Source organism: Temnothorax longispinosus, chromosome 3 (assembly GCF_030848805.1).
Source record: "Temnothorax longispinosus isolate EJ_2023e chromosome 3, Tlon_JGU_v1, whole genome shotgun sequence".
Classification (NCBI taxonomy): Eukaryota; Metazoa; Arthropoda; class Insecta; order Hymenoptera; family Formicidae; genus Temnothorax; species Temnothorax longispinosus.
Window position 1 is genome coordinate 1,851,759 of NC_092360.1, and position 16,060 is coordinate 1,867,818.

At 36.6% G+C, this 16,060-nt stretch overlaps 2 protein-coding genes across 2 annotated transcripts in view; one reads left to right on the top strand and one right to left on the bottom strand.

Moving 5' to 3' along the window:
• Nucleotides 1-12,945, top strand: part of Zfh1 (Zn finger homeodomain 1) — a 34,914-nt gene extending 21,969 nt beyond the window's left edge. The window contains exons 3-9 of the mRNA XM_071772449.1: nt 1,069-1,209; nt 2,054-2,351; nt 3,223-3,581; nt 3,954-4,307; nt 4,445-4,771; nt 4,846-5,008; nt 5,787-12,945. Of these exons, the coding sequence (XP_071628550.1) occupies nt 1,069-1,209; nt 2,054-2,351; nt 3,223-3,581; nt 3,954-4,307; nt 4,445-4,771; nt 4,846-5,008; nt 5,787-5,980 (1,836 nt within the window). The 3' untranslated portion in view covers nt 5,981-12,945. The remainder of the gene's footprint in view (nt 1-1,068; nt 1,210-2,053; nt 2,352-3,222; nt 3,582-3,953; nt 4,308-4,444; nt 4,772-4,845; nt 5,009-5,786) is intronic.
• Nucleotides 12,946-13,142: 197 nt separating this feature from the next.
• Nucleotides 13,143-16,014, bottom strand: LOC139809510 (trafficking protein particle complex subunit 12). The gene is made up of 2 exons (XM_071772455.1): nt 15,865-16,014; nt 13,143-15,223 (listed from the first exon to the last, which is right to left on the bottom strand). Exon 2 carries the CDS (start codon nt 15,174-15,176, stop codon nt 13,602-13,604), a length of 1,575 nt encoding a protein of 524 aa, XP_071628556.1. The 5' UTR covers nt 15,177-15,223; nt 15,865-16,014; the 3' UTR covers nt 13,143-13,601.
• Nucleotides 16,015-16,060: the final 46 nt, after the last annotated feature.

Below are 16,060 nucleotides of genomic sequence, written 5' to 3' on the forward strand. Positions count from 1 at the left end.
TTTTACATTTTTTCTTTATTTCGTATTTCTCCTTTTTTTTTTAAATTGATATTTAATGTACACGGTTTTGCGCAGTGATGCGAATCTTTTTTTACGGTTATGACAAAATATTTTTTGGAATTGTCTGAATCGTACGGATTTCGAATATGGATGGGCTCGAATTAATTCCTCTTTTGTTGAGGTACCTTAAGTTTGAAATATCGACAGATTGCAGATTGTAATAAAATAAATTACAAATAAAATATACGCACAATACAAATAATGCAATTAGAATAAATATATATTTCGACATATTTCTCTTAACCCTCAAAAGACTCCGTGCTTTTTGGCACCTTAAAAGTACTCCGTCGGGTCCTTTTTGCCTTTCGACTTATAAATAATATTAAATATCATTCAAAAAATTTCGCAAAATTCATGGATATTCTTTGAACTTTCCTCTTTTAAGCTGTGATGTTGGTTTCTAAAAATTTTTTTCTTTAATAGTTTTTTTTTAGTTATTAGCATAAAGAAATTGAAAAAAAATTGATTTTTTTTTAAATTTATAATAAATATAAAAAATGAGTTTCAGGCTCAAAAAAATATAAAAAAAGATATTCAGGATCGTATTTTTCGGGTGGACGAAAACGACCCGACGGAGTCCTTTGAGGGTTAAATTTGCCAGTGAATTGAAAAAGTAACTTCTTTTTTGAGAAATAACGTAGAAAATATCGGCTGATTTTGTAACCGGTTGCATATTATAGTTCTCGAAGAGAAACTTGAACATGAATGCAATGCGTGCGTCCATGATATATTAATTAGTAAAACATTTGCTATTTGCGAGGTAAATACAGTGATCCGAAACTGATCAAATATACTATACAACAATTACCTAACTAATTCGAAGAAGACAGCCGATGAAAACGACCTTTTAATATTAACATAATATATAAATAAATAAATATAATATCTATGATCTTGTTATAGATATCTATTCACGAATTTCAAAAAAATTGTGATAACGGTATAACTTGATCAGTTTCATAGTAAGTAATTGTATTTCGTTGGACTAATTTCTCAATAATTTGGCAGTCCTGTAAGGTGTGCAGCAAGACCTTCGCCAACGTCTATCGATTGCAGAGGCACATGATTAGCCATGACGAAAGTGCCGTTCTACGAAAGTTTAAATGTCCTCATTGCGAGAAAGCCTTCAAGTTCAAGCATCACCTTAAGGTATTTTGTTATTATTAATAGTTAATGATATAGGTATTTTATAATAACCAATATTAGTTTATTGTTTTCTATCATATTTTTTGCTTCCCACATATGTTACTCTTCTTTATATTAGGTATATTCCATTTGTCTTTATCACCGATATAACGACCTTAACCCTATTGAGTCACACTGGGTAAAATACACCCCAGCGTTTTTTGACTTCGAAAACGACCCAGTAAACCAATGGAAATGGGCCTTGTGCCGTCATCTACAGGTAGTTGGGACCTTCAAGTATCGATCCCTATCGGTGGTATATTTTTCGGCCCGTTAGTTCTCTCGGCATTTTTTCCGCAAAAATCGCACCTTCATAACCTCAAAATTAATATACTTTTTGGAACGGCCGCATAAACTGCAATAATTAGTGAAAAGTGCGTCATCTGAGGATGAAAAAACCGTTTGAAAAATTAAAATATCTTAAAAATTGAAAAAGTTACATTAGAGTTTTTGTGAAAAGTCACTTTTTCGACTTGTTTTTTTCAACAATTTTTTTACATATGTTAAATTAATTTTTTGCAAATCAAACCTATACAGTCTTTTTAAGGAAGACTTAAACTACAACAGGATATTTTTTTTATTTTTTTTAAGGTCAGCTACAATTTTTATACACATGCAAACACGCTGGGGGTGTATTTCACCCAGTGTGACCGGTACGGGATTCTCGGGAAGTGTGACTCAATAGGGTTAATTACAATTTTTCTACTCTACTTCGAATTTATCTCTTTTTCTTTGCGTATTACATGAGAGGCAACGAAAATAGAAAAAAATAGTTTAACTTAAACGCAATCTCCCGTATCTTTCGCAGGAACACCTGCGCATCCACAGCGGTGAGAAGCCATTCCAATGCAACAATTGCGGCAAGCGTTTCTCTCATTCTGGGTCGTATTCGAGCCACATGACGGCGAAGAAGTGCTTGATAATGAATCTGAAAAAGTCGAGGCAGAACACCATAAGCAATGTCGATCGGGGACAGAAGAAGGCGCATCAGGCGTTATCGGGACGACGCGACGTCGATCTACTGACAGCCAACAATAATACGTTTCTGCCGATTCTACCGAAGTTATCGCCTTCGGAGTATCAGGATATACAAAGAGAGGGAACAGGTAATTCTATCATTTTACGTTTATTCTTAAAATATATTTATTTATGCATACGTTATGCCGGGTACTCACTAGGACCGTGCAACGTGCAACGCAACGGTTGCTGCAACTAGTGAGTACGTCTTATTCCGGAACAAATCTATTGTAGTACCCGGCCTTACATATCGTCTATGAATCAACCGCATATATGTCATTTTTCTGTAAATGCACTTTTAGTTTCGATTGTTCCGTATCATCATTCTACAGGGTAAGGTCGTAAATGATCATACATATTATTTACAGATGAGTTTCAATGTTCACTCAAGAATGTTTATTACGTAGTTGTTGTATATTTTACTTTTTGGCACAGTTTTTTGTCTTTCCTAAAAATTGTACTAATTGTCACATACGCGGTATTGTTTATTCATTGGCGATATACTCTCTCTTCATCTACGAATTTGATAAATGATTTCGGACAGCCGACAGGGCTTTTGTAATGAAAACATTGAAACAATGATAAATTTGTATACATGTCCCTTCTGTAATAACCGTTAAGATTCACCTGAGATCATTTTGAAATAAAAATCTTAATACCAAAATGCTAAAAAAGAGCTATAATAAATTCTTAAATGAATATTATTTTAGTTGACGAATCAAATAATCCAATTTGCGCGCTCAGGCATGGCACATGGTAACGAAAATATATATTACATAATTTTCAAGAATAGGATTGTACATAAAAATACTGTCGCTACGATGTGTTATGTCTAAAGTGAGCGAATTTGGTCGGTTAATTTGAAACACTTTTTACTTTAAAATTATTATAATAAAATAACTCCGGCGTCTGCCATTAACAATTATCACAATTTTTAAGTTTGAATTGTTTAATATTCAGGTATTTATGACATGCCAACCCTAGTGCCTCCCAACCTGGGATTCGGAAATTACTTGCTGCACTCTACGTTAGGCAAGCTGCTGAATCAATTCAGCGCTAGGCGACTGGACCACATTACCGAGCAATTTGAGACGCATCGGGAAGTGATGAGTCCATCGACAGCGGACTCTGAGGGAACGGAGGGCACAGAAGGCAAGGAGTCTCCCGCGCCGGTAGACCCGTTGCAGGGGCTCGATGCGGTTCGGCGAATATTAGAGACCGTAAACACCACCGTGACAAAGCAACTGCTTGAAGCGAACGTACGGAAGCTATCCACGTCTCCGGCCACGATGAAACGGGAGTTCGAAGAGGATTACCAGGTATGTAAGTGAGAGATTTAGAATCTTTTTTTATTTATAATTTAATCTGTGGACAAAGGTTTCCGATGAACTAATTCGTTATTACTGAGGTAACAATTGGCGTAAAATTTTAATTAAAAGCTAAATAATAAAGAATAAATATAATATATGACATACGAATATATGTAAATTATTAAATATATTTAATATAATTATACTCTCTTTTAAGTCAGAATAGTTTACGAATTATAACACGTTTATTAAAGATTCTAGAGATCCCTAAAAAAAATAATAATTAAATAGAAATATATCGATCAAAGAACATATAACTAAATTTTTTTTACATCGTGGGAGATACTTATTCCTGTTTGTGAATTGAAATCTTGTTTATAGGATCAAGATAGCGAAATGTCTAGTGAAATGACACATTGTCCGGACTGGGGTACAATGGACCAATACGACTCACAAAGCGAAGGTTTAGCCGCGAAGCTCGAAAATGTCAATCAACCGACATCGAGATCAGCTAAGAGAAAAGCGGAGGAAAGTTCTGAACCGGATTCGGAAGATGAAGATGAGGGCAACCAGTCTCACAACGACAACGGGTCGAGAAGAGTCAGAGCTAGGTCGCTCATAGACGATGAACAGCTTGCTGTTCTAAAAGGTTATTATGCCATCAATCCGCGGCCTAAAAAGGAGGAAATCATCATGATCGCCAATTATATTAATTTTCCCACTCGTGTCGTACAGGTACGCAAAATAAAGGACAAATTAAATCATCTGTCTAAACTGAAAGAACTAAATTGAAGATTATACTTGTTAAAACAACTAATATTTAATAGACTTTTATAATAGTTAATTATTACTCATATATTATCATTTTATAGGTTTGGTTTCAAAATTCTCGTGCCAGGGATCGAAGAGAGTCGAAAATGCCACCAGCTCTGGTACCTTTAGTACTTCCGGAGAATCCAACTATTATCGAACAGCCCTTGGATTTGTCGAAGAAAGAAGCGCTTATTATATCGGCGACCAAGGAAAGTGATACATCGAGTAGAAATACTTCGTCTCCGTGCGAACAGAAGGATGATATTGCAGCCCCAACTGTCGACAACGATGACCTCGAGGATTCGCCTTTGGTCATAGACGAAGAGACTGCTGCTGATCCCATTGAAGCTAAACGTACGTTTTCCAGTGGAGAAGCAATTACAAAGGTAATAACGGAAAGTAAGATTAATTGTTTTGAAATTTTATAAACAAAATGTATAATTCGCGTATTATCTTTTAGAATCAAAATCAAGCGAACGCAAAGGGCGAGAGCGAAGTTGCACCACAATCAGAAATAACCCCTACAGCAACAGAGAACGAGCAAGGTCTTTATTTCTGTGATCGGTGTGAGAAAACATTTTCCAAACACAGTTCCCTCACGAGACACAAGTATGAACATTCCGGTAAGTATATTGTTATTGTAATGTTATTGCGCGAGCTTTCGTAATTTCATGCAACGAGAATCATTAGCCAAGTCAGAAATCTAAGAGTAATTAATGGAAAAATTAATTAAGTTATATGCAATGCAATATAAGAAGGTTGACGGCCAACAATATGAGCAAACGAAAACGTATTAAAAAAAGATTTATAGTTATTCTCCAATAGTTAGGAAAGCATGTATTGTAAACGTTTCAACTATACTAACAACAAGTCTTCTCCAGTACATATATTAGTTACATAAAATAAGATTAAAGCCAAAAAATAATAATACAGAGTGAATAAGATAACAATAAATTAAGTTACATTACCATGAAATTGATATAAGAATTTAAAATAAAAATCTTTTTTTCAATATAACACTTTTGCTCGTATTTTTGGCCATCAACCTTCTTATATTGCATAAGATAGAATACTTTATTATTGAAATGAATGATCTTGTTTTACAGGCTTTTTTACATTAAATTCAAACTGTAGCCAAACAAGATATAATTGTATCTTAATTAAAATTCACTTTAAACTGTACTTAAAATTGACAGAAAATAAGATTTTATTAATAACTATCGAAAGCTCATTAATTAGAATTAGAACTATCGATATTTTTTTATATTTATTTAAGCTAGTCAACAAATCTTAATTAATACAGCGTGAAATCTTTCGTTCAAGGACTATCGTGTTTCCTAAAAAAATTATTATGAGCGAACACAAAAAAGATTAGTAAATGGTAAATGGCAATTGTTTCAGGGCAAAGGCCCTACAAATGTGTGGAGTGTCCAAGAGCGTTCAAGCACAAGCATCATCTGACTGAACACAAGCGGTTGCACAGCGGCGAAAAGCCCTTCCAGTGCTCCAAGTGCCTCAAGCGCTTCTCTCACTCCGGCTCCTATAGCCAACACATGAATCATCGTTATTCTTACTGCAAGCCCTACAGAGAATAGGAGTACTCCGTCTGCTCATTCGCTCGCTCGCTTACCTAGATTAGACCTTTCGCTCATAGACTTATATAGATAGACTGTGCGCTTCTGTTAGAGACGAGAAATCAGAATTAGTAGAAGAGGACAACACAGAGAGTCAGATGCTTTCCTTGTGCAGTTGGTGGGAAGAAGGAAAGAGGAACAGCAATCACTTTCTTTGCTCTTAGAAGGAGATACGCATTATCCTTTTTCTCTCTAACCTCATTTTTATGGATTACCATTTATTTCACTCCTTTACTCACAACCTTTAATTCTCCAATCAGTTTCATGTAAAATTAACACATGGGGCGAAGATCAGGATCGACCATGGAATCCGCCTATTATTCGAGCATATAGAGTTATGTATTATCCTACTCTTATTTTAACATTTTCTTACATTATCTTTTCTCCGGGCATTGTGTGACAGAGAGAGCATGTGACCACGTGTATCTCTGTCCTTCAATGTTATCAGCTGTTGTACAAGAACGCACAGTCTCCCAGATAATCAAATCTATCTAGAATAGATTTTGCAAAGTGTCTGCTATAAATTTTGTTAATAGAGTGCCAACAGAAACCGAGCAAAATCTTCGATCATCTCCCTTCTCACAATCTCTGTTTTGCTCAACTTACCCTTTCTCTGTTGTCTCCCAAAAACACGTTAACTTTTATCCTCAATCCACCATTTCTCCTTCGAATTCCTCTCTTTTGTCTAACCCATTTCCTAATTCTCTTCCTCTTCCTCTTTCTCCCTCCTCTCTTTAATTATTTATTTCCTTCCTGTTGAGCCAGAGTAATGGTCGAAGTCGACCTTATCTCCCACCTCCATTCTCGCCACTTTAGCTCCATTTGCCGCAGTATTCTGTTCGAATCTGCTGCTAGCAAATTACAGCAAATGGGATAACACATACGATTCACATTTTGCTTTTATTAGGATATACTCCATTTAAATGATCACAAAACGATTTTGCTCGGTATCTGTTATCAGATTATTTCTGCAGGCTCTGCTGGCAGAACGCGAGCTTAAGGCGCACGCCAGTACGTCGCTACGGTATTCTGCTCGGTAATTTACTGGCACGTTGCTAGCATATCGCTGACATTTTGCTTACTGGTAATCTATATAAGACTATGCTTTCTTCTTACATTTAGAATTTTCCTCTTTTATGTGTGAGTTTGTCCTTCGAGGACCTCTTTTCGTGAGAAAACGCTAGAACGCCTTTATACCCTCCTCTCGCGGTATGAACTTTAAGGGACGCCGCGATGTTTCGTGAAGCTATAAGTATAATATATATATATATCTAAGATGCTGCGCGACATCACATTATAAAGCCATGGCGTTATTGCTCGTCGGTTCGTACTTCAAAAAGAAAAAAAAAGTAAAATATGAAAAAACGGTTTTAGGCGATGCAATTCGGAGAAGTTAAATGTCAAAATGAACGCTAGATCTCGCAATTGAGATGTATCGTTTCATCTTGTATCGTCTGAGCCAGCTTTAGAGATTGTACTAATTTTATTTTAGGACTTGACTTGAAAAAAAAAATGACCGGTGAATACAAACGAAAAAGAAAATTACTCGCGGCAAGCGCGTCGACAAATAAGCCAAACGCATGTAACAGTACCAAAAAGCATAATGCAATAATCTATTATATATATATAATATAATATACATAATATTTTAGTATTTTTATTAACAAAATATTATATATACCATGACAATAATAAGGAAACTAATTAATGTACAAATTTGTTAGCTACGTCCGCGAGGAGCGCGATGTCCATTCGCAAAAAAGAAAAAAAAATGATACACGAGCTAGATTCGACGATAGAAAAAAATGTTCTTAAACAATTAATCTCCGCGCAAAGCGATGTATCGCGCATTTCGATAAATAATTTCGAAAACTCAGGTTTTAACGATAATTTGAATATAAGAATGGAGATCGCGCATAGTGTATAACGAGTACTCGTTCTACGCGAGTAAAGATGGATATATTGAGTTTACCGAATCAAATATGTCTGGGGTACAGCTGTTAATTGAGCTTAACATTAAGGAATTTTGTCGATTGTAAAGACGGAGATTAGAATCTCATGTTCCACTTCCTTACAATGAATAACTTTACTCGAAGAAAGCAGGCTATATTATTATATTATTATTCTACATTATTATATATGTATAGAACGGAGGAAAAAGAGGAAAGAGAGAAAGAGAGCGAAATGGACGAGTTTTGAATTTAAGGGCCATGCGGGTCGGTGATCGATGTCATGCGAGATCTTCTTTTTTTGCTATTGTACTTACAAGTTGATGACGCGTTATTTCTACAATGCACAACGTGATTGTTCGATGAATTGTTCGATGATTTGTTGAGACGATGAGAAATACGTAGTACGTCGTGAAATGCGTTACACATTCCGCGAGGATCCGTTTCTCAGGGCCTCCTCCATTTTATTTATCACTTTTTTTCTCCTTTTGCAACGAATAGCACTGCGAATGGCACCTTTCATCAGAACCCTGACCTCGTTCTTGCCGGATAGCAGAAACACGCGTGCGTTTCGCGTGGCGAAGATTAGTAGTTCGGAAACTAGATTTCGATGTGACACGAATGTAACGCAGAAATATCCGAAAGAAACGTATCCAAAAGACGTCGAAAGGATGCCCGAAGCGTACGGCTGTCCTTGGCGCCTTTTGTTACGTTCGCTTTTTTTGTGGAAAGGTGCGGCGCGAAGAGACACACGAAAACGTGCACCGAAAAACCTCGCAATAATCTCTTCACCGAAATCCGAGGCCCGAAAAATAACCGTAACACCTAAGTATGATATTAAATGCTTCCAATATTGTACTATTAAAATTATTATATTACGACGTTTATATGATTTTATTCGTTCGAACGGCGTAGGGAGATAAGGACGTATATTATATATATATACTCTACAGATTGATAATACTCGAGAATGTATTTTATAACAGTTTATGCGTCTTTTTATTTACACGAGTACTACAAGTGATAAGTGATATTGTTATTGATAAAGAAAAAAAGAAAATAACGGGGAAGAAAGATATGAGATACAGATATTACCGTATTATTGAAATTTTGTGCCAGTGTGTGCGTGTTGTGTGCGTATGTGTGCGTGTATGCGGCATACGGCAAACCGGTACGTCACGGTTGTACTTCCTCGACGTTTCGTGCGTGTAGAAGCTTCGGTTATCCGCGATAGGCATCGTGTTTACCACTACCACTATGCGAAAAGAAAAAAAAAGGAAAGAAAGGTAAAAATATTGTGCAGATATAATGCTTATAATACTCATTTATTATAGTGTTAACGATTAAGAAATATATTTTTATATAATTATAATGTAATATTATATACGCGGACGCACGCGTGACATAGTACACTAACTCGATCGAGCGGCGGATGACTCCGGCCGCGGCGGATCTCTTCCTTACATCCAACACTGGCGCGTATAGAATTGTCGTAATTTCTTCTTATCGACACGGACCGTTCTCGCTCGTTCCCGTTCGGGTTTTCTTTTTCTACAATCCGCAATCCGCAACAAGTGATTCTCAATCGCATTTCATTTAGTTACAAGCGACAAGTCGTTCCTAACTGTATCCACTAACTCAGCAGTAACTCAGCGCGCGTTCTTTCCGTATTTTTTATTTCTCGATGTTTTCCTATCTTTCTTTTTTTTTTTTAATTTTGCATTGTAAGCTTTACTTTCTCCGGAGAGAAAGAAAAAGAGGGTATCTCTTTGCCTGTAATTGTTACGTCTCGTTTCTCTTGGATTAGGGATTTGATAAATGTTCAAGTCATTCTATTTGCACCGAAAATTGAAGGTGATATAATTTCGATGAGTTCGACAAAGAGTTTTGAGCTCAATGAAACTGTGTCGCTTCCCTAATTGATGTTTTAATTTTTTTAATATAACTTCACGACCAACAACGGGTTAGGACATCAGGAAAGGCAGGAAACTTACGAAGACAATATTATATACGCATAGATAATATAAATATATATATATAAAGTATATATTATATATTTCCTCTGATTCGGGAGCTTTTGCGACCCGCTTGCCTCAATATATGTACGTACTACTAAATAACGAAAAGAAAAAAAAGTTACAGCGTAATGTAAATCGCGCCAGCTTTTGTGCATCGACATTATCTCCCGAATAACGAACAATAACGAGATAAAATTAAAAAAAAAGACAAGACAGCGAAGATAATAACTATAGAGACAGAAATAAAATAAGTGAGGGAAAGGAAAAGATGAAGAGCGATGAAAATTGTTAATGATTGTTGAAGCAACGATTTAATAAGCACCATACGATGCCTTCCGTGAACGACCGAGCTTGCCTAGTTGCCAAGATAAACGAAAAAAAAAATTACATAAATGTTAGCGCGACACTGTCGTCGAGAGCCGAATCACCTTCACGATCCTCCTTGATTTATACGAATTATATACGTGCCATCCTCGGTTATTCTCGTTGTTTAAATCGGCAATCGCAGCCGAATGAAATTCGTGATAAGTATAACAGAGCGAAAGATAACAGCGCTCTCCTGTCCCACTCCCTGTTCTCTGCGAAGCAGATCGTTGGATCGATTATACAAGGAGTATCGCGAAGCGCACGGATTTTCTGACTTATTGTACTCAATGAATACTACATGGTCACGCCATTGAGCTTTTCATTGACTTATTATATTATATGAATACTAAAAAATGTGAATTGTATATATACTATATATATATATGAATACTCGAAAACAAAAAATACCGCTGACAATAATGTAACGTTTCTTTTTAGAGATTAGACGGCGTAAGCGCATATTACACCATAGTATATATAAATATATTATATATATATAAATATTGTAGACGTAAAAAGATAAATTTACTATATAAATTGGCGTATATACATATATATATATATTATATACACAATGGTGTATATACTATATATTAGATACATATATACATACAATTACATTTAATTGACAGGAATAGCGATGTGGATATTATTGTAATAAGACGAAGTGTGTGAACGTAACTCGAACGAGAGAAAAAGGCGAGAAAGGGACAACCTGAAGGCTTATCTTTGACGATGTAGTGCCCGTTGCGCAAGCTCCGAGCGATGTAATTTTATATAATTAATTCGTAAATGTAAATCTTTAAGACGCTCCGCGAAAAATTCCGCAGAACTCAACTCCACTTATCTGGGATATCAATCTGGGAGACCAATTTATTTAAAACACGTCGTATCAAAGATCTCTCGCAGCTTTGATTATTTTTTTCACAGATCGAGATAGGTCGTAAATTACTATATCGAAGCACGTAACTAGAATTATTTTTGCATGGCATGGCAAGAATTTAAATGTTTGTGCCAGTTATAAAAAGAAATTTATTACAACGATTTTTATATAAAAAATAATTACTGATAGGGTATATATATAAATTATTCTCAAATATTATTTTGAGGAACTTTAGCTTTATATTTTGGCTTTATATTTTTTGTAATAAATCAAATTAATATACTTACATTTATGTGCTTTATTTTTTAATTTAAATAGGATAAACAGCGCAAAATTGAATCAAAAATTCAACAATATTTAAACAATATTTATGTGTGCGTGTAAAGTTTTTTTAATTCCTTTTTCATAAATTTGCACTGTAATTTTTTATGAAATACTTAATGCGAAATAAGTGAAACATGTTTCTGTAAAAGGTGAATTTTACTTATTTAAATCAATTTTATTACTTTAAATTATTGAAAATTATTCTCTGATAAAAGTAATAATCTTTGCCAATAGTTACGCTTTTTGATTTATTCATGCATACAATAATATTGTAATAAAAATATTTTCGCCTTTCTTGATAATTATTGTGTCCAAAATAATCCGGCATGGGAGGAAAGATAGAGAGATGTTTGAAGCGAGAAATCTTTCATTCTTTTCATGACCGAATAAATATCTTTATTGTTCCTTATAAGAGGAACTAAAGTTACTTGTATTAATCTAATGATTCTAACGAAAGACGATCCTAATTTGATCGTCGGCAATGGGCATTCGAGATAGATGTGTAGTGATACACAAATTAATTAATATAAATAAATAAATAAATGAAATTATAAATAAATTAATATTTATCGACACGGGGAGATTCTTGCGCTGCGCTCGCACTACGTTGTTAACTTACGCGGCACTAACAATTCAACGGGCCGAAACCGCCGTAAGGCCCATGGGACGACGGTGGGGAAAGAGAGGAAATAAAGAAAAATAATTGTATTGTGACACGAAGTTCCATCCATAATAAATAAATGAAAATATTATACAGTTAGGCCGACTTTTCCGCCAGTTCGTGCCTTTATTCTGCAGGGAGAAAGAGAGAGAGAGAGAGCGAGAGAGAATGCAGTTTTGAAATCCGATAATCTAATAATAACGTGCTACGATGTAATCGCGCGATAATAAGAGAAAGCGAGAAAGAGTGTGTGTGTTTGAGTGAGAGTGAGAAAGAGAGAGAGAGAGAGAGAAAGCGCGAAAGAGTAAACTAGCCAGTTTAAAGAATAAAGATAAGAAAAGTAAAATGATAGGAAAACGGGAAAACGAGGAAACAGTGAGCGAAACTGGGAGCATGGAAACCGATGCGCAGAAAGAACGATTGAGAAGAAACTGCTTACTATAAACGAAAGAAAGAACAAAAAGACACCGGATTATTGCATAATATATATTTTCGGAGAAACGCTGCGACACCCGTATTCTTTCGATTAAAAAAAGAACGTAATAAAAAAGCGGGAAAGCCGATAAACGGGGAAAGAGGAAAGATGTGCGAGCGAGAGAGAGAAAAAAAACGAAGAGAGAAATAGAGCGGAGAGAATGTGAGGTGGAGAGAAAAACTATAGCAATTGTTGAACATTCGTTAAATTGTCCTCGTTTCACGATGTAATAAAGGCTATTTTACTTTGACGCCCCGCTGTGTTTCTTGTGTGATCGATGACCCTGGGAGGGAAATTCGGGATGCGCAAATCACATAATTTCCATATAATCGACTGAAATTCGAAGTAAAGACGTTCGTAGAACGTATAACGTAATAAATGGCATATATTATATATTTGTTTGACGACGTGACGTCAGAATAAAAGCGAAAAAAAATTCAGAGCCTGTATATGTAACAAAACATTATACTTTTATTCTTATTAATATCACATTTACATCTTCCCTGAGGATCAACGCTTTGTGACCCGATCCCAAGTATAGTTTGTACATAAAAATAGTAAAAAATTTGCAACATTTTTTTTTTGTCGGAGTGCAGCGGTGATCCCACTTCCAAATATAAGAAAATTAGTCAACAATAGTAGAACTAAGTCCGTTTAATTTTTTAAGTCAGTTTAATTTTTGATAGTTTTCAAGAAAGTAGATTAATAAACTTAAAGATGCGAATCTCCAATTTAGATTAAATTTTTGAAAAAGGTGACCCGAATTGTTGGTACCTGAATTCTCCGATCTTAGTATTTATATACATTTATTCATAAATTAAATCACAGCTTATAATTTGTAAAAATAACAGACTTGGATCGCATGTGTTAACGCGCGTTTAACAATAACAATTCGTGACTAACATATTACATCGCTAGTTTTAGACATTGAATATCGGCCGCGTCGCCCTTGTATCTGTTTAGCTGCCGCAATAAGTGTAACTTCGGTTGTTTACAGTGTGTCGTATGCAGTTCGTATGACGTACACATGTTTAATAAGATCGGCTCTTGCAGACTCTTGAGTGGATTTCTATTGACGACGCTCTCGTACAGCCATACAGCCGCTTTCAGCTGACCGGTGTACAACAAACACACCGCCATGTTATTGATCAACATTACGTTGGACGGATCCATCGTCGACGCGGACTGGAAGCAGTTGTAGGCCTCTTGAAAGGCGTTCTGCGCGACCGCCATTAGGCCGCTATCCACCAGCTCCCTGACGTTCGTTGCCTTCTCTTCCTTATTAGCGCGAACAAGATACTTCTCCGCCGCTGTAACGTCGCCGAGGAACAAATGTACCCTTCCTATAGCCGACTTTAAGATACCTATCTGCTCCGTGCTCCAATCTGGCAGCTTGCACAGATCCTCCAGGATCTCTATCGCGAGAATGTAGTTTCTCATGCCGATGGCGCAGTTGACAACGGAGACCAGGATTCTAGATTTCCTAGCAGTCCACAGTTTCACAGCATCCTGCTGATCGGATTCGCTGATTCTCGCGTGCGTCCCCTCGCCGCTGAGACCAGCTCGGAAATTAGCTATAATCTGGTTAACAGTCGCCAATAATTTGTATAAATTTTCTATCGTTTGTTTCGGTTTACCATAGTAAGACGGGATTTCCGCCAGCAATAATCTGAATGCAAACGACGCCATGGAGCCTGGCCTGGTGCCATACAATTCCGGGTAAAAAGTGAAGTACATGTCAGGCTTGTCTAAATTGCCAAACGGCTTCGACTCGCTTTCCAGGACATCTATCTGTCGCAGCTTGGCCAACAGTGACAGTCTCGTATACCAGAGCTGCAGCGAATGGGGCGTGTGCTTGCTGGGCTGATTAATCTTGCCGTAGCCCTGAGCATAGATAGCCAGCAACCTACCGGACAGATTGACCGCCGCTCGATAGCAGCCGGCCTGTATCAGATTCCTCAAACCGCGCTCGTCCTGCGTCACGTCGGACACCGTGAGCACGTTCCGGTGGATGTTCTCGTCCTCGCCCAGGAAGTGAATGGAGGCGTTCTTGATCAAGTCGGGCATGTCACCCTGCACAGCCAGTCCAGGCATAGTGAGATTTTCACGGTCCAAGTGACTCGCGCCAGTCGCAGTGGTTGCGATGGATCGTAATATCTTTCGCGTATGCTCCGACGGTATCCACGTGTCTCTGTAGGCATCGTTCAGCGCGCTGTGCTCAACCCGATCAACCGCAGAGTCTAACAGCGAGGTCGTGGACGCGCGCAGAGAATCCGCGTCGAAGGCGCTTGATGACCCGCCGTCGGATAAGGGATCGTAATCGGAGACTCGACTCGCAGTCGATTGCATGTCGAATAAAGGCTTCTGAAATGCGACGATTTCGTCGAAGATCGTGGGCGGCGCGCTGTTCAAATAACGACTGACGTCCACGCTGCTCTCCGTGTTCCCATCTTTTGACTTGACGACGTTATTTTCTGCCATTTCTCTTTTAAATTAGATTATCTTATTCCAAGTGTCGGATTTGCTACCTGGTGAATATAAATTAACAATTTCTCAAGAACCATTGTTATTTTCATAAAAAAATGTATTAGATTATGCTTCGGACAGTTGCCAAATTTGAGGCTTTCCTTCCTTTCTTTTCCTCTATTTCTGTAGCTTAGAGGTAAAGAATCATATCTCCATTATTATGAATTCCGAGAAAACAAGGTTTAAAAGTTTTAAATAGGGAAATGTAGGGAATACATTCTTTTAGATGTAAAATAAAAGTAGCAGCTTGATTCATTAAGTTTTAATTCAACTGACATGTTTAATAGTACATAAGTACAACTGCCAATAACATGCTGGCATTTGGTTTAAAAGTTGGGCACTATAAAAATTTTCAATATGACTTTTTCTGAACATTGTATCTTAGGAACTAGTAATACTTTTTCTAAACATTGTATCTTATATGGGGTCATTTCTATATGGATATAGAAGAATTTTATATATAAATTTTAAAACTTTTTTTTAAATTGTATAATAAACTTAAGCCATTATACAATTTAAGCTCCTGTTATATTGAAAAATGTATTAACTCCATTTTAACAAAAACTGCAGATACAATTCCTCACCTCTAAGGTACAGATTTATATAGACTCTTGTTCTCTCTTATCTTAATATCCTATTTTACCTTTCGCAGAAATTTCAAAAATTTTTGTAGTGGATGATATCTCGTAACATCACGGTTAAATTGTCGGAACTTTTTCGGTACTATTTTGACAACAAATTTATCCTCGACGTTTAACCTCCCAATTGAGGTTATGTCCGCCAAATTCCTATCTGTGCCGTGTGCGTCACCTGTCATTAAAGATCATTAAGTTCCATTT